We start from the raw sequence: 18810 nt of genomic DNA on the forward strand, positions 1-18810 counted from the left end.
TATTGCCTGATGTTATAGCTGAAGACAGTGAGGTACAGTGCAGCTAAGGAAGTCACCTGCTGCAACACGAAGGTAGCAGAAAACAAACAAACAAAAACAGGAAGAAAGTGCTGAGTGGTGGCGCACGCCTTTCATCCCAGAAGGCAGAGGCAGGTGGACCTCTGTGAGTTGGAGGCCAGCCTGGTCTACAGAGTGAGCTCCAGGACTGCCAAGGCCACATAGAGAAACCCTGTCTCGAAAAACAAAAATAAAAACCAAAACCAAAGTTAAAAGAAAGTAGCAGATGAGGATTTGAACCTAGGAAGAGTTTCGCTGCAGAGCCTGAGTTTTTTTGGCCCTACTGTGTTTGAGCAGTGTCTGATCAGCTCTGGTGGTGATAAAAGTGCCTGTGCTGGAGGGAGGAACCTCAGGCTCTGTTTCCATCTAGAGAAAGTTGCTTAGGGGTTTTCAAAAGTCCTGAGAACTGCTAGGGTCTAAGAGACAGCTGGGCTGTGCTGAGCCTGCTGGCTAAGCACTGTTGCGGGACAGATGGCGGTAAAGGGAAACCAGAACACCTGCCCATGTGGACTCTGCCGTTTGCTTAGAGGACGAGGATGAGGAGAGACACGGAAGTTAAGCGGTGTGTTTGAGGGGCATGTGTGTTGGATGCAAACGGGAAGGGGCCGCGATGGGAATGCTTTAGTTTTACCACCTATGTATGAAACTCTGAAAAGACACTGGAGCCAGCCCATGAAGCAGCGTGCGGTTGAAACGGCCAGTGCAAGGGCCCCGGGGCACTGGAGCTGGTAGGAATAGAGACGGTTTGATCTTGTTCTTAGAGATCTTGGTTTTGTTGAGCAGATAAAGCTGGTAATGCCTGGAATAGCCTTCAAGTGCTGGAACTTAAGAACTGAGAGAAGAGGCCCGTGTCTCCCAGAGGAATCACTTAAGGCCGAAGGCCAGGAGGGGCCCAACCCTGGGTATTACACTTGGTGGACAATGTAGTCCAGTTTCTACTCTGACATTTAGAACTACAACCAGAGCCTGCTGGTCTGGAAGGAGGGGATGGGTGTCAGCTCTGTGCTGGGCAGACTCTTCCTGAAAGAGCATGGAGTATGTCTCAGGAACACTGGGAGCCTTTGGAACACTTTCTGGGTTTTGAGACATGGTCTCACTGTTAGTCCAGGCTGGTCTGGAAACTCTCCGCCTTCTTTCCTGAGCCTTTGGGTCATCCTGAGCAGGGACACTGGAAGTTAGGCATGCCAAGGGCAGCAAGGAGAGGTGTGGAGGAAGATTGGTATTGCTGTGACGTTTGCTGTGGAGGCAGGAAAGGGTCAAACGTTGTCATGGTGCCCTCAGCAGAAGGGTGGTGCTGGCTTTATACAAATCCGAGCTTCTCTGCAGGCACTGCTGACACTGTATGTGTTCACCCGGGAGTGGAGCTCGAGATGGTCTATGTCCTGGCGTTTGGAAAGAAGACCAAGTTGTAAGCAGTGCTCCGTGTCTGCAGAGTCGCTGCTGTGACTGTTTGCCAGGCGTGGTGCCTTGCAGAGCAAACTTGCCTTGGAGGCTGGAGACTTGGCCTTGGGGAGTGCCCGGCTTTGGGGGGACCTCTGCAGTGGGCCTGAATGAGAGGGCTGCAGTCTGGCCCTTGTAGTTTCAGTTTGGGTTAACATGCTGGAGTTTGGGGTTTTTAGGTTTTATAGTGTATATGTGGGTGCCTGATGCGTGGTTACGAGCTGCCTGGTATAGGAATTAAACTCCAGGTCCTGTGGAAGAACAGTAATGGCTTTTAACCACTGAGCCATCTCTCCAAACCCAACAAGCTGCGGCTGTAGTGCAAAGGACTCTGGGCTAAGAGGGCAAGAGACAGGAGCAGGGCTAGAGGGCCATGCGCCAGGAGTAGTGGGGCTGGGAAGGAGAGGCTGAGGATGTCCGAAGCTTCGGGGTAACGTGGGCTGGCGCTGCGGGTGCTTAGCTGAACTTGGCTTTCTTCTGTGACCACCCTGCTGTGTTTCAGTTGCCTTTTCCTCTTGACATACATGGAAGAGTGTTTGAGGGTGCTGTTTACTTAATTTACAAAATTTGTGGCCTTTTTATTATGTCAAAGCATATCACATATTAATAAAAGTCTGAGCTACACAATGTCATTTCTGTTTTAGAGTTTTTTTTTCTGGCTGGCCTTGAACTCACTATGTATATCATGCTAGTCTCTAACTCCACCTGTTTCTGCCTCACTAGTACTGGGACTAGGCTGCTATGCCCAGATATATTTTCTACACTTTGACACTTTTATTATTGTTTTATGTGATTAAACTTAAGATGTTAAAAAGACTCTTGAAATGATATCTAACTTGTTTTGAAATTATCTTTAGGCTTTGTTTTTAAACCAGTAGGTTGTTTACTTAACATGAATGTCTAAGGGACCACTTGCTAGTTTATGGCTTTATAACATCATTAAACAAAAAGATTTTCTTTGTGTCTGTGTGTCTGTCATTGAATGTATGCACAGGTATGTGTGGTGCCCATAACGGCAAGAAGAGAGAGGGTATTTGTTCCTTGGGAGGTGGAGTTACAGGTGCTTGTTAGTTGCCTGATATTGGTGTCGGGACCCAAACGTGGGTCCTCTGGAAGATCAGGAAACACTTTGAACCTCCGATCCATCTCAAGAGCCCCCACTGTAACGCTGTTATAAATCTCTGTCGACTGCTGTGCTGGTCATGGTATTCACTGCAGCTCATCCTCCCAGTGCTGGGGAATGTGTTTCTTTGCGACAGTTGTTAATGGATGTTCTTTTACTGCAGGGTGATTCTGAAGAGGACATGGAGGAGCCTTCTCAAGAACAGAGGTAAGGAAAGTGGGGGCAGATCACTGCCTGCCAGGCATCTCTACCCTCACTGGATGCCTCTGAAGTCTCCACGTGGCTCCGTTTGTGTTTAATGTTGGGTATAATATACCTTTCTCTCTGACCTTGGGTAAGTCTACGTTCTCTGGCAATTACTCTGATTTTGTTTTAAAGTGATACAGAAACGTGTTGGCTATCCTCCCTTGTTTACCACACCTTAGCTTTTCCCATGGTGCGTTTGTGCCTTTCCTCTTGCTCAGAAACATCTGTTGAGGTCAGACTCTGTGCCCGGTGTTGAACATAATGCACCAAACAAGACCTTCCTTGCCTTGTATAGTGTGTGGTATGTCAGTCGGTAATAATGCTGTTAGGTTATTCTCCCTGCTGTTCTACCGTGCTCCCAGTTGTGCAAACATCACAGTGTTAGGAGCTTCTCTGTTCCCTAAGAAACGCCTTAGCGGCCCGTGCGTGGTCACAGGTGGGCCAGCCTGGACTATGACCTCACGTTGCTGGTGGAGTTGTTGCAGTATTCTGCTGCTGTTTTGTTCCCAGCTGCTCTGCTTCTAACCCGATTTCTCACTCTGTGGTTTTGTGTGTTTTGCCTGTTAGTGTTTTGGGATTGAGGTTGTTCCTGACGTGTGAAGATCGTATTATGACATAGATGGAGGCTCCTGTTGGGGACCTTCTTTGTGTCCGTTTCTAGGAATGCAGATTCTGGGGTCCAGAGAATTAACTCAGTGCAATGTTATGGGATGGGTAAATTAGTCATTGGCCCATGTAAGAACTATTCCTTGACTTATCTACTGCACAATTGTCATTGTTCAGATTTTAAAAACTTCCTCACACCAGCTCAATATCTTGAGACTTTAAAAATAAACGTTTGAGCTGGGCATTGGTGGTGCACGCCTTCAATCCTAGCACTCAGGAGGCAGAGGCAGGCAGATCTCTGTGAGTTTGAGGCCAGCCTGGTCTACAGAGCGGGTTTCAGGACAGCCTCCAAAACAATACAGAGAAACCCTGTCTCGAAAAACAAAAACATAAACAAACAAATAAATAAACGTTTGAACTGGGCGTGGTAGATTTGCCCGTAGTTCTAGCACTTGGGAGGCAGAGGCAGGAGGAGGGAGTTTAAGGTCATCCTTGGCAACAGTGTTAAGTTTGAAGCCCTCAAACTAGATAGGACCATGTCTTATAAAAACCAAAGACTAAGGCCAAATACATCGAGACTTGCTTTAGAATAGATAAAGATTTACAAGAAAATTATAGAGGTCCAAAGGCAGGTCTCACATAATTGTCTCCCAGGTTACCCTGTTGTCATGTTAACATCTTCTAATATTCTGGTACGTTTATTGCTGTGAAGCCAGTGCTGGTGTCTTACTGTGAACCAAATCCTGCTCTTTATTATTTGGATGTCATTAGTGTTTTCCTAATACTCTTTTCAGGCCTGAGTCATCAGTGGAGTTCAGCTTCGTCTTTGCAGATTGTCTGCATTCTTTTCTGGGGGTTTAGCTATCCTGTTATTCAACCACTTACATCAATGTGATTGCATGGATATCTATACTTTGATTTTAATCTTATATATCTTTTAAAGGCACACTTCCAGAGTTCCTCACCTTTGAAGGAGCTCCTCTGCTTTTGAATATGATCATGGGCTGCTGGACTTCAGGTCCCAGGATCCCATGTGAAGTTTTAGTTGCCATGTCCCCTTGGGCATAGTTGGTTCTCAACTTGTCAGTTTCCTCCGTTTTGGTGGCCTCTTGAGGAGGTCAGGTATTTTGTATAATGCCTTGAATTTCAGCTTGCCTGATAATTTTTCTCGTGGTTGAATGGGCTGGGCATGGGGAGGAAGGCCTCAAAGACAGGCTGCTTTGCCGTCATGTCATGCCAAGGAAGGGGGTAAGCTTGCATCGCTTTCTCCTTTGATTCTAACCCTTTCTTTCTTTCTTTTAAATTGTTTTCTGAGACAGTGTTTCTCTTTGTAGCCCTGGCTATCCTAGAACTCACTTTATAGACCAGGCTGGCCTTGAACTCACAGAGGTCCTCCTGCCTCTGCCTCCGGAGTGCTGGGGTTAAAGGCGAGCGCCACCACTGCCTTGGGTCACCAGGTCACTGTTGTGTCCGTCAGGTCTCCCTGCCCAACTTGTCTTACTACTTCTTTTCACACCATATTCTTTGGAGGCAAATTTATTGCGTAGAATTAAGCTGCATCAACATAGGTTATTAGAATTTTCTGTGTAGACTGCCCTCTTATTTATTTAGTAATTCACGTGAGTATGCTCTGGGGTACAGCCCAGCCCCAGGTTTTCCTTCTGTTTTAATACCATTCATATTTAATCTTAATTGTGAAGCCATTAGTAGTGTTTTACACCTGTTAATAACTTTTTTATAAGAACGACACCACAGTGCTAACATTTAAAGACAGACGGTCTTGAAGTCAATGGAGCTGCCATTATCAGTTCAATAAAACCATGCATTTCTGTCAAGATATCCTGGAGCAGCTACTACTCTAACTTGACCATAAAACAGTCTGCTTTTTGAGGAAGCGTGCTTGCTACCGCCATGTATCACTAGATGGTAAAATGTCAGTGCCAAGGCTGCCTGAGGCGGGGCCTGACCAGGGCCATTGCTGATTCTGGGCACGAGGCCTCCAGAGTGGCTTGCCTGTTACTTCACACTCCAGTTGAGGAAGCTGTCGGTGTAATTGGCTTTGGTGAAGATTTTGTTTGTGTTATCTTGACTTCATCTTCTGTGGATACTCTTGTAATTGTGCTTGGTTGCAGGCCAGGAAAGCACTATTTGAAGACTTTCTTCCTTCTCCTCCCCAGCCCTCCTTTCCTCCTGGGTGTTCTCAGATATCAGCAGCAATCTGATATCTACTCCTGTGCTGAGAAGAAAGATTGCTTTGGGAGATTCATGATGGAACTGAGCAAGCCAGAGAGGCTCCAGCTCTTGCTGAGGAAGTGCACTCCAGAAGGCGGGGCGGGCTCCCGCAGCACACATCTCCTGGATAATCCTTTTTGGAGCTCAGTAGTGTCTGATAGGATCAGAAAAGTTTAAGAATTGCGAAGGAATGAATGATGGTGTTATTTTAGCTTTAAAAATGATTGTAGAAATCACAAGCACTGCTTGACTAGGTAGTGTCTGCGGAATGCTCTTTGTCAGTGTCCATGTGTACCATGCTGAGGATAGAACCCAGGCCTCTGCATATTAGAGTACTCTACCCCTGGGCTGTACCCCAGTTCCTTTTGAATTTCAGGACTTTTTTTTAAGGTGGTGCTTGTTCAGGGCTTCTTTGCGTAGCCCTGGCTGTCCCAGAACTTTCTCTGTAGACCAAGCTGTAGAGATCCGCCTGTCTCTGCCTCTGGATTGCACCACCGCCTCCAGGCTCAGAGTGTATTTTTATCTGTTTAGGAACAGCAACAAAAGCAGTTTAAGGTTAGTCAGTTAAAGGCGAATCCTGAGAGTCAGGCCCTCAGCTGAGTTGTTGACAGAAGCAACTCATCTTGGAAGAAGTTTCCTTTGAACCGGGAGGAGATCCCTCAGCGCCAAGCCCTGCCGCTTTCGATAGCGCCTGCCTTGGTACTTGGGTTCCATTGTGGACATCCCTTTCATTCTGCTCTGACATCTCTTTAGGTCACCTCCTCTGCCCTTTTTTGTACTTCTTCTCTATGAAAGAAGAAAATTTCCAGTCTCTCTCTGTCCTCTGTCTCTGCCCCTACCCACCTTGTGTATGCTAAATGCTTACTTTGTAGCCAAGTTATACCCCAGCCATTTAACCTTTGTCTGTTTTGTTGGAGAATACACACACACACACACACACACACACACACACACACACACACACACACGAGATTATATGTCATATATAGAGATGATATATAATCTATATATGATATGTAATATGGCAAACGGATTGTGCCTTCTGCCCAGAAGTCTTACCCAGTGTCTACCAATATTTCTGCAGTCTTAGATGCTTCAAAGCTAGTGTGTCCTGAACTGAGTTCCTGAGTTCTTCCTTGGGCTCTTGTTCAGCTTCAGGCCCTGGGTGAAAAGAGCAAGCACCCTGTGCTAACCCTGATGTCAGCATGCTGTAACAGCAAGGTACAGGGTGGAGGGAGGGAGGGGGAGGGCCCCTTACTCCTCTCACACCCTCCCAGGACCAGGAGTCTTGGATGTGCAGCTCATCTCTGAGTCGTCCGTCTTATCCAGCCAGGTCCTCATACGCCATCCAGGGATGTACTGGATCGCTCTTGAGATGAGCGTACTTTGGGCCACACTACTGCTGGATAGAGTGTGGACTCCCAAGCGTGGCACAGGCACAGAAGGTCGTTTTGTGATTGAGGATCTTGTCACTTTTCAGTCTTTCCCCCACATTCTCATTTCCCTTCAGCCGTATGGCTGTGGGTCCCCTCTGCCACTCCTTCCTTCACCCCGGCTACCTCCACGAACCTTGCTGACATTAGTATTAGTACAGGTTGCTTGTTCCTTTGTGGTAATTACCTTTTGTGGTACCCAAGGTCCAACTTGATACTCCTTCCACTGATTCCCCAGTTACAGACTCAGCAACTGACACAGACCCACGTTGAAAGGCTGCTGGGCGTTGTGCCGCGAGGTCATGGTTTTGAATATCAGCCTTTTTTAACTCGGTTACGTGTTCTCCATAACCAAGCCTGCCGTCAGGCATTGCTGTAAGGGCACTGCTCTAGTGTCAGCGTTAGAGGCCGTGGCTTTACGTTGAGCTGCTGCAGTGGTTTCACACGTGTCACGAGACTGTCGACCAGGGCTCTGCCAAGATACAGTTTCTTGGCGCCTCACACAGGGCTTGCACAGGGGAGGGTGCAAGATGAATGAATTCAGTCATGGTCTTCGTAGCTTTAACATTATAAGAGCATGGTCTTTGACTGGAATCAGTCTTGTCATGTAGGTTCTCTTCATACAGTACAGGCTGTTTAACGGGATTCATGGTATATATTAAAAACTGTCTTCTAACCACAAAAAGCTTTCAAAATATTTTTAAAATTTATGTTGTGATGATTTTAGCAATGCTGTAGTCATTTATGTATCTATTTAGCTTTAATTGGGATAAATTAGAAAAACAATATACTGGAACTAGCAGGCTCTGAGTTGATGTTTTTTGGCTATTTAAATACATCTTGGCAGACTTTTTTTTTTTTGTTTTTTGTTTTTACGAGACAGGGTTTCTCTGTATTGTTTTCGAGGCTGTCGGTCCGGCCTGGCCTCGAACTCACAGAGATCTGCCTGCCTCTGCCTCCCTAGTGCTGGGATTAAAGGCGTGCGCCACCACTGCCTGGCTCTTGGCAGACTTTTGCAGTGGCTAGTTTTGTGTGCATTTGTATATTTACACTGAGGTTTTGATTCTTCACTAGTGCCATAGCAAATCATTTTTAATCCTTGAAGAATTGTTAAGTGTTAGTCTATAATAAAAAAAATAGGCAAGCCACCGGGTGGTGCACACCTTTAATCCCAGCACTCAGGAGGCAGAGGCAGACAGATCTCTGTGAGTTTGAGGCCAGCCTGGTCTACAGAGTAAATTCCAGGACAGCCAGGACTACACAGAGAAACCCTGTCTTGGGGGAAAAAAAAAAAAGGGAAGCCACTTCATTAATGTCCGTGACCCTGGAGTGAGCAAGTGGACTTGCAGCATGAGAGGTGTGAATGTGGGATGTGTCCGGGCCCAGGTGGAGTCCTCCAGGCGGGGTTGCCTTTAGCGCAGTGACTTATCTCAAGACTAGAAGGCATTCCACTTGGAGCTCTGGCCAGCTGGTTACAGGACACAGTGTTCAGCTGCAGAATCACTTCATGGAGTCCATGTAGTAGATGGGTGTTCTGCAGAGAGCGCCAGGCAGAGGCCCAGCCCAGGAAGCCGTGCCCATGGGATTGAAGCATCCACAGGAAAGACTGAGAAGTGAATCTGGGGCAGAGCTGATGGGCGCTTGGGTGCTGTTACTTGTGGTGGGCATTTTTATGCGGTGGGCATTGTGATGTGAATTGCTCGACGTAGCGTTACGTGAGCCCGTGAGAATGAAGCCCTGATGACAGAGGTGTTCTGACTGCAGAGCAGCAGTGTGGGTTACTTCTGCGACTGTTCTAGGCTTCTTGTTACTTAAGATAGCAGCACAACTTGGGATTTCAATGCTTAAAGTAATTTCCCAAGGCAGTGTTCTCTGTCTAGGAACACCAGCATTAGGAATATGGGGTCTCCTGGGAGCTTGTTACCTTTTTAAATGAATTGTCATCAAATTATTAGTTTGCTGTTGGGTTTTACATATGTGAAATCTGACCCTAGAGTAATAGTGCCCCTCCCCCACACCATAGGAAAAGAATGTTGTCACAAATAATTGCTGTGGTAGTCTAGACAGTATTTCACAGATGCTGTGGTTAAGAGCTCTGCTGCTCTTCCAGAGGACCTGGATTTGATCCTCAGCACACATATGGTAGCTTATAATCATCTTAAAGTCCAGTTATGTGGATCTCAGGCCCCTTTGCCTCTGCAGGTACTAGGTACACACATGTTCGTAGACACATACAGACAAATCACCCATACACATACAAAAGAAAAAATATTGAGAGTTTTCAATTATTTAAAGATTACTCCTCTTCTCTAGAAGGTGACCTTGTCTAGTCTTGGTGTTCACTTCTCTGAGGTAAACCTTCTTCAGCTTCAGAAACAGGCTAAAGAGAGCCACCCCCACCCCCACCCCCATCTCTGTATCTTGTTCAGAGATTGGCTCTGAGTGACACGCCACTGCCAGCTCTCCTACAGGGAGCAAGTCTGTCCCTGTGAGACACTCTGATATGCCCACCTTTGCGTTTGCAGGTGGCTGGCAGTGTAGCTTTTGGAAAAGCTCAGCCCTCGAGTGTTGTCTCCAGGTAGACTAGATGTAGTATGCATAGTAGTTTACTCATGTTGTTCCTCCTACACCGTCAACCTAACTTTGAAATTCCATTTGCACTGCCATCTAAACAGAGCCATCCAGGTGACACTAAGATACTTCCAGTAGGAAATTTTGGTGATGTCTCCTGGGCTCATGATTAATTTTTTTTTTAAGTTGGGCTAAGCTAAATCCAATTAATCCATTAAAATTGGGTTCAAATAATTGCCGTGATATTGTGCCTTACAGATTATTCTGAGAGGCGTTATCTTTAGATAGCCAGGTGGATATTCTTATTTTATAGATGAGGAAAGATGACCACAATGGTAAAAATAAGGTAAAAGCACCTGTAAAAGCACAGAACAGATGTATTATATAAATGTCCTCTTTCTGTGTGTACTTGTCTACCGTGGTGTTGGAAAGTAGGTTGGAAGCCATCTTCCCACTTGGCTATAATGACAGTATGCTTCTGTGGGACAGAGCCATGTCCACGATTGAGTCATGGGCGCCGTTCAGTTCTTTATTGCTTATAGGCCCTAGCAAAACCCCTGGAAAATGTGAGCCTGGCTCTTGGGATATTCTCAGAGTTGGATCTTTTACCATGTGCTGGATCAGAACTTTAGTTTTTGCATTCTTGCTGCATTTTAATCCTTCATGCATTTCCTTGTATGACCTTTTGAAATAATCTGGAAAACTTAAACATGGTACACCGGGACTTTGTAAACCACATGCCACGGTGATGTGTGCGGATGAGCTGTCCTGTTGGCTTGCTTTGCTTTGTGATTATGTTTGACAGCAAGGAAAAAAAACCCTGACTCAGCCAGCTGCAACAATGAAGCAAGCATCGTGTCCCCTAACCAGAAGCCAGGGTCAGCAGGGTGACTCTGGGTTGGTTGGCTCAACAGGTTTCTTTCTACCTGCTTGTTTTGCTGTGCTCAGTGGGCTCACATCTGCAGATCTGCAGGCCTCTTCCAGAAGGGCAGGTTAAAATGACCCCCATCTGGAGCCTCTTTCTCAGCAGCACCCTTCAGCACCCTTATTGAACCTCCCAGGTCACACATGGATCTGACCCCTGGCTGACCTAGGGAGTGAGGAAACTGTGCGAAGCAGGCTTTAGTCAGAAGGGAGTTTGGTCATTGACCACAACCAGGGCTTTGCCCAAGTGGAAGCAGGGGCCTGGACAGTGGGAGGCCAGCATCGAGTACCTGGGGCCGAGTGTGGAGTGAGCCACCCAAGGCAGGGCTTCTCCAGGGTAGTCCTTCCTGCAGACTCAGCATCACCTGGGAACTTGTTAGACAGCTGGGTTCTCAGACCCCACCCAGGTCTACTGAGTCAGAAGCTCCAGGGGAGAGGCCCAGCCGTCTGCTTTAAGGAGCCCTCTGGGTGATTCTGATGCAGGCTCCAGCTTGAGAGTGTTGGAGACATCTAAGGGATCACATTTCAAAATTACTTTTGTTGACGATTAAATAATGAGAGGCAGGAGTAATCTTGCAGGGTAAAACATTAGGTAGAAATTGGGAGGTGAAAGTTGTTCTTCAGTCATTTCTGTCATCACTGGCCCAGAGTTTTTTGCAGACTAAGCATGCATACGTATTGTTTTCATATGGTATCCAGTTGTGCCAGTGTGAGACTCGTGTCCAGCACTGTGAACAGGGGAGTTAGGTTATGGCACGGTAACTTCCAGCAGAGAACTGAGAACCTTTCTTTCTCAAGCCGTTTATTATAAAGGACGCGTGTGTGGCTCAGTTATTGGGTGGGAGTGGCTTCTCATACAGGACAGTGTGTATTCCCAGGCTGTCGACTCTGACGTGTGGTAAGGTTGGGGCAGTGTGTATGAGAGGGGATGGGTCGGGGAGAATGTCGGGGTGTAAAAGGATATTATTAATTAGGTAAAAATTGGAAATGTTCTAAGAACTCTGAGAAACTGGGGTGGGGCCAGTCAGTCCAGGAACCACTCACACTAAAGGGGACTTCTGTATTCCCTGTATTCCCCCATCTGCATCTCTCTCCTCCCCAAGCCCCACCCAGTGACTCAGGGTGTCAGGAACTTGGATGGTACCGGGCAGGCTGGGGCCCAGAGGAGGCAGCTGGGAGCTATAGAGAAACAATAGAATTGGGACAGGGCTTGTCATGTGTAGTTATGTGGGAGAGGGGACTCCCCAACTCAGCCATGGACTGGGGATTCCCTGAGGCCCTTCTGTGGTATGTGGGAACATTTGCCAGCTGAGGGGGTGGGTAGAGTAGGGGAAGAGGAAGGGAAGCAAGTTCCAGTGTGGGGTGGCAGTTTTCTAGGCCCGATGTGACGAACACCCACAAACTGGTGCTTGAAGCAATAGAAATGAATTCTACCCGGGTGTGGAGATGAGTCTCCGCCTGGGTGCTGACAGGGCCCGTTCCCTCTGAGACACGCAGGGCCTCTGCATCAGCTGGCTGGCAGCTGTCGCTGTTCTTTGGCTTGGAGCTCTCCGCCTTTGTTCCCGTGTGCCTCTTATTTTGGCAGGATGACCATGCAATTTAACTGGTAGGCAGCTGTAACTTATGAGACCTTGTAAGTAACCATTCACCTTCTCGCGTGCCCCCCTCCAAATTCTGGCCTCACAGGAAACTATTGTTTGGTCCTGGCTGGTGTTGTACAGCGCCATATCAGCTGCACAGGCATTTCTGGGGATCGTGGCCAAGCTGAGGACTGGAGAAAGTGAATGGATCTTCTTTCTAAATTATATTTCTTTGTGTATTTGTAGATGCCCATGCAAAGAACATGACAACAAACTGTGAGCTCTGAGAAGCTCTGTGTGTGTTCACTGTGAGAAATTAAGTGAGAAGATTTAGGAATACGTAGGTATAGAGCACAGTAGGCAAATTAGTGAACCCAAACCATGCTTCTTTGATTAGAATTCAGAAAATACAACCACAAAAGAGGCTGTGGGTTATGTATGCTGAGGTGTCTCAGGGCCAGGATTGTCAGCCCGTGTTGTTAGCTGCCCAGCCAGCAGGGACATGCTGGTGACTCCTGAGGACCATTCCTGGGTTTGGCAGAAAATCTTTTTGTTTTCTGGAAATGCTTGAATGCTAGAGGTGAGTCTCCCTGCTTTCACGCATTTTAATGACAATTACTCAAGGGTGTTAGAGTGCTGTCCCAGGGATAGCTTTATTAACAGTTTAAATACTTAGTCTGGAAGTCTGTTTTTAGGTGGATAAATGCCATGTCCAAATTGCCTGTTAGTTGGACTTTCATGTAACTTAATTAGCAGCTTTGTGTTTGGGGAGAAGCTGATCTGTGATCCTGAAATTGGTTCCGGGTGGGGTAGTGTAATTCCTGGGTAATTAGGTGCCTTCACAGCACCTACTCTAGTCATTAGAGGAGAGCAGTGAGAGATGGAGAAAGCACTTGGTCTCTTGTCCCTAATCTTTTAATCCATTTAACCTGGGTTGTAAAATGAGGCTTCGTTTTAATTAGAAAGTATATTTAGGTGGCTTGGAAGAGGTTTCATTAATTCACCACATTTGGGTTCTAGTTAGTGGGGAGCCTATCCCTAATTGCCTGCTTAGGTGCAGTTGAAGTTATCCTAGGTATGGATGCTTAGAGCCCAAGTTACTTTGAGTCTTATTGGCAACCAACATTCTAGGTTAAGGAATGAGCATGAGCCCAGGCAGACGTGTCTTTGTAGACCTAAGAGCTATGATGCCAGCTTGTGGGTTAGGGCTGTGACTGATTGGGTGTCAGTAGCTTGGACTCTTGTGAGTTTAAGGCCTGCCTCACTTAAATACTGTTTACATTTCCTTTTTGTTTCCTCTTTGGAACTGGGAACCAAAGGGGAGACCTGACAAGTTAAAAGGAGCTGTGGCAGTCGAGAAGAGGATGCAGGAAGCAGGACCAGGGGACTGGGAGGGAAGAGAGAAGCCACGTGGAGGCCTTTGGGTTTCAGGGGCTTTTTGCACACACTTGCCCTTTAGGGATTATGACCAGACAGGTGGTGCCTGGTGCTAGTCCATCGATGTGAAATCCCCGGTCTTTGGCATTGTTTTCTCACCGATTTTATATCAATTTTTTTTGCCTCTCTAATCATGTGGTCGGTAAAAATAACTTTTAATTCATGTAAACATGTTTATGGACATCTTGAAATGTGTTGCCATATTAGTCATTTCATTCTAGTTTTGTAGAGTATGATTTTTTTTTTTTTTTTTTGGTTTTTCGAGACAGGGTTTCTCTGTATTGTTTTGGAGGCTGTCCTGGAACGCGATCTGTAGACCAGGCTGGCCTCGAACTCACAGAGATCCTCCTGCCTCTGGCCCCCACCCCCCCCCAGTGCTGGAATTAAAGGCGTGCGCTACCAATGCCTGGTTTGTAGAGTATGATTTTACTTTACTATTTTTTGATGTTGAGGATTGAATTTGTGTGTACTAATAAGCACTGCTGTGTTGCCGATCTGTAGTTCCAGCCTGGTTATTATCATTATTATTATTTTTTTAAAGTTTTCTTTAGGTTTTGGTAAATAGACTTTTAGTAACAAAAAGTGATGTAGACTATGTTCCTTTTCTAGCCTGCTTTGGAGGTTTTTTTTTGTTTTGTTTTGTTTTGTTTTACTAGACAGGATTTCTCTGTATTGTTTTGGAGGCTGTCAGTCCAGCCCGGCCTCGAACTCACAGAGATCCGCCTGCCTCTGCCTCCCCAGTGCTGGGATTAAAGGCGTGCGCCACCACCGCCTGGTTCCCTTTGGAGGTTTTTTTAAGAGGTATACTGCTAATAGTAATAATTGTACTGAGCATTGTGTTTTAGGTACTGTGCAAAGCCGTGCATAAACACTGGTGGGCCTTTTTCTTGTAGACATTTTGGAGGAAGTTGGTGTGGAATCTTGTGGCAGGACTTTAGCATGTATCGTTTCCTTTGGAGACAGGAGGTCATTATGCTGGAGTAGGAGACCTTAGCATACTTACTGGACAAAGTGGGCCTTCAGCTCAATAATGCTACACCCTTGGTATGGGGTTTCTGGCCAAGCTGCGCCCATGTCCTCCCAGAGGCCTCTTCCATACTTGTGCAAAGGCCTCATGGGAAAAAATGGGCCAAAGCTATTCCCTTTCCACAGTTTGAAATTTTATATAGTTTGTATTTTGTGTTTCTTGCAAATAGCCTAGACTGACATTGAACTCAGTATGTAGTTGACAGTGATCCAGAACTTCTGATCCTTCTGCCTCTACCTCCACAGTGTTGGGATTACAGGCATGGTTACCTAAAAGTTTACACCTGCTCCTAGCATCCTGGTTCTTCTGTGTCCTCCTCACATGGCTCTCACAGCCCCAGAAAGCAGATGGCTCAGTGAGTAAAAAAATGCTTGCCCTGTGTATTATTTCCTGTGAAGAAAAGCAACTCACAGAGGAGTTTATTTTGGTTCCAGAGGGAGATACCATAATGGTAGGAGCAGCGTGTCAGCGGGTGGCCGGAGCAGGAAGCTGACGAATGGCATCACTGCATCAGGAAGTGGGGTGGCCCCACCAAAAGCACATCCCCAAGACTTACGTTGTACACGAGCAGTGCGTCTCTAAAGGTTCCGTAGCCTCTCCAGACAGCACCAACTGGGGACCAAGCCTTCAAATACATAAGCCAATAGGATGCTCCTCATCCAACATCCGACCACTTAACTTCCATCCCCGAAACACAGGAAGGGAAGACCCCACTGCTTAAAGTTGTCCTGACCACAACACTACCCTGACCAATGCACTGATAATAAGTAAAACAACGTAAGAAAGCACATCTCAGTCTGAAAGCGGAGTGATGAGATGAACATCTGGTTGCAGAAGACTGGTATTAGATGTCATTTCGGGTGGATTGTGTGAGCAGTATCTCACTGAGTGAGTAGTATCTCACTGTGAGTAGTATCTCACTGAGTGAGCTGGTGGATTGTGTGAGTAGTATCTCACTGTGAGTAGTATCTCACTGAGTGAGCTGGTGGTTGTGCTCACACATGAAGTCATTGTCCCCTCCCAGATGGAAGGGTTAGGGCTGGGGCTCAAGTGCAGTTAGGAGGCCATCAGACTGAGCCTCTCACGTGTGCAAGTATTAATGTCAGTGCAAATGGTGTGAACATTGCCCTTTTCCCTTACTGCCTTCTCCTGTATTCTAAGATGAGGAAAAGAGTGTGCACATTATCATTTATTTGCATACATCACAACGTTGCTAATTACATAAACTGGGAAATGAAGTGTTAACTTGCAGAAACTTTCACTCAGTGTAAAAGACAAAGTGGGGTTAGTTAGGTTTTTTTTAAAAACAACTTAGTTCTAGGATGCAAATTAACGTGTCCATGATGGTGCATTTCAGTGGCCAGGAAGCTGACAGGCCGGCTTCCCAAGCGCTGCTACCCTCCCACTCATGCACATCTCACTGTTTAATATGCTCTGCAGTGTGTCTTCACAGGAGGACCAGTGGGGATGAGCTCCTGTGGTCCTTAGGGCCGCAGGATGTCCTCACTCTGAGCAAAGCTGGACTTGCTTCCTCTTTGTCTCCAGCCTTTTCTACCTTAGTAGGCTTGGAGACCAGGCCCGCAGGACAGAAAACAAGTTTGTGTCCTTTGCAGAAGAAGGCCTACCTTGTTCAGACCTACCTCGTGGCAGGTGTATATCAACTTAAAGGCCTTCAAGTGAGAGACGCCCTGTGTAGTTTAAGAGGTGTGTGTTTGCAGGCTGGAAATGCAGAGCCCAGCGGGTGCTCCCAACAGAGCTCCAGGGTTAGTGTTGGCTCTCTTGTGTTTTTCTTGAGTGTAGTCGGACACGCAGAACTTGGACAGCCGTATTTTCCAAAACCTTGTTCTGGGTGATCCTGATGCACAGTTCAGTTTTCTGTCTCCTATTAGCATCTCAGTGTAGGCTAGGCCTGAACCCACTATTCCAGGATTCTGAGGCTGCACCTTGTATCTTATGAGCATTGCCATAGGCAGTGAGCTCCTTGCAGGGACTGTTGCACAGTTGTCAACTCCAAGAGTTCATGCTCGTCTGGGGGATTTGGATACTGCCCAGCATCTCTGCCTGTGGCTGCTGACCTGCAGTCACACCAAATGTGGCTATTGGCAAGTCTCTGGCACATTCTCTGCAGTGTCAGTTTTGTCAGTGATCTCTCTGCCAGTGAAGACCCAAGTCCCTCTATTATGTCCTTCTATATTGATTGATTGATTGACTACCAGCTTCAGCTGGACCCCTTTATACGATGGGAAAGTTACTGCCACTATGATGGTTTGAATGAGATATGACCCCCATAATCTCTGGCATTTAAATATTTGGTCCCCAATCGATGGCACTGTTTAGGGATGCTTGCAAGGTGTGGCCTTGCTGGAGGAAATATGTCTGTCCCTAGAGTCAGGTTCTGGGAGCTTAAGATTAAACCATTTCCAGTTTGCTCTGTGCTTCCTGCTTGCAATTCTAGATGTGAGCCGTCAACTTCCTACTCCTGCATCCAAGTCTTTACGCTGGCATCTTGAGTTCTCATCCTGGGTAGCCTTAAGACCAAATAAATGCTTTCTTCTCTAAGTTGCTTTGACTGTGGTGTTTTATTGAAATAGTAGGAAAGTAACTAATGCGGCCTCTGAGACTGACTTCTGCGCCTCTCTCATTGTCAGCACGTCCTGTGAGACAGACCTCACATTTGCTATCTTGGGCTTCCACCCCTGGCTGCAGTCTCGCTTGAAGGGCGGTCTGTTCTCTGTCAGAGGCGTACCACACTGTGCTAATTTGGACAGTTACCAAATCTCTTGTATTGGTGGGTTTTACTATATTTTTAACTGGTCTACACTAAATCTTTCCTCTCTTTTTTCCTTTAATGTTTGTTTGTTAAAAACTTTTTTAGCTGAGATTTTGCCAGAAGTGTTGGAGTGGCAGGATAGTGTGTGAACAGGACCATGTGTCCTGGACACATTTTTTTTTCTTTAATTTTTGGTTTGGGTGTTATTTATTATATGAATCTGAAACTTCTTTGGTGCCTCTAGCTGTCTCCTAATTGTCCTGATTTTTTTTATTGAAATCTCATTTACTTATTTATTTTGCGTGGTGCACCCGTGGAGGTCAGAGGGCAGCTTGTAGGAGTCAAGCCTCTTCTTCACCACGTGGAGAACTGGAATTGCACTCAGTTCCTCAGGCTTAGTGACAGGCACCTTTGCAACACGGGCATCTCTCTGTCTCATGTTAGTTTTTTTAATGGCCAAGCAGACATAGTAACCACAAGTCTTTTCATTTTTTTCCATTCTGTTTTCGTTCTTTTTTAACAGAGTAAGTTCTCTCTTGCATAATTTATTTTTAGGTAATTGAATGCATTAAAAAAAAGATATGTGTACCCGGGAGGCAGAGGCAGAGGCAGAGACAGGCAAAATGTCTGTGAGATCTGGGCTAGCCTTGTGTACACAGTGAGTTCCAGGACAGTAAAAGCTACATAGTGATATCCTGTCTCAAAAACAAACAAACACAAACAAAAAAAGTATTTGCAGTTAGTCTTACTAAAGTTTTATATTGTTAGCTTGGAACTAATTTAGGCTGCTGAGACCAAAGAAGTGCACTCACGCACATACTCACACATTTACACACACGGTTTTTGCTTATTTTATGTCATGGAAAAATTGATATAGAATGACTGGTGACCTAGTTTCCTTTCTCTCTCCAAATCCTATTTAATGACAGGACAGACTTTAAAAGAGAAGACCCCCCCCCATTGAAGAAACACATACATGGGAAAGAAAGAGTTAAGTTTTCAGAGAATTCTGGGTGATACAAAATGGATGCAGAGGGTTGGGGTACAACTCAGTGGTAGAGAAGTTTCCTATCACGCTTAAAGACCAGGTTCCTTCCTGTTGTTTCCCACCCCACCCAACCCCCCCAAAAGTGTACGAGCGGAAACAGAAACTGATGAGGGAAGCAGAGAGAAGGCTGCAGTTCTGAGGTATTAGCTGAGGGTGGGTACTCTAGCTGTCTGTACAGCGGATTGAAGACTGCCTCCCATTCATTATATGGTGATACCAGGCAAGGATGAAGAGAAGGTTCTCAAAATGTGTGTGTGTGTGTGTGTTTGTGTTGGGGGAAGGGGTCACCAATAAAGACACACGCCAGGACTTCAGA

The 18810-nt window shown here is 46.2% G+C and overlaps 1 protein-coding gene across 8 annotated transcripts in view; it reads left to right on the top strand.

Annotated features, from left to right (window-relative positions):
• The window catches only part of Tmem131l (transmembrane 131 like), a 137839-nt gene that overhangs the window by 5013 nt on the left and 114016 nt on the right, over nucleotides 1-18810 (top strand). For all 8 annotated transcript variants that reach the window (XR_005879503.1, XM_040752589.1, XM_040752587.1 and 5 more), the window contains exon 3: nucleotides 2784-2827. Coding sequence is in view for 7 of the 8 variants with exons in the window: in XM_040752589.1 (XP_040608523.1) it covers nucleotides 2784-2827 (44 nt within the window). In the remaining variant the exon portion in view is untranslated. The remainder of the gene's footprint in view (nucleotides 1-2783; nucleotides 2828-18810) is intronic.

The sequence above is a fragment of the Mesocricetus auratus genome, unplaced genomic scaffold, assembly GCF_017639785.1.
Source record: "Mesocricetus auratus isolate SY011 unplaced genomic scaffold, BCM_Maur_2.0 Super-Scaffold_100009, whole genome shotgun sequence".
In the NCBI taxonomy this organism is placed as follows: Eukaryota; Metazoa; Chordata; class Mammalia; order Rodentia; family Cricetidae; genus Mesocricetus; species Mesocricetus auratus.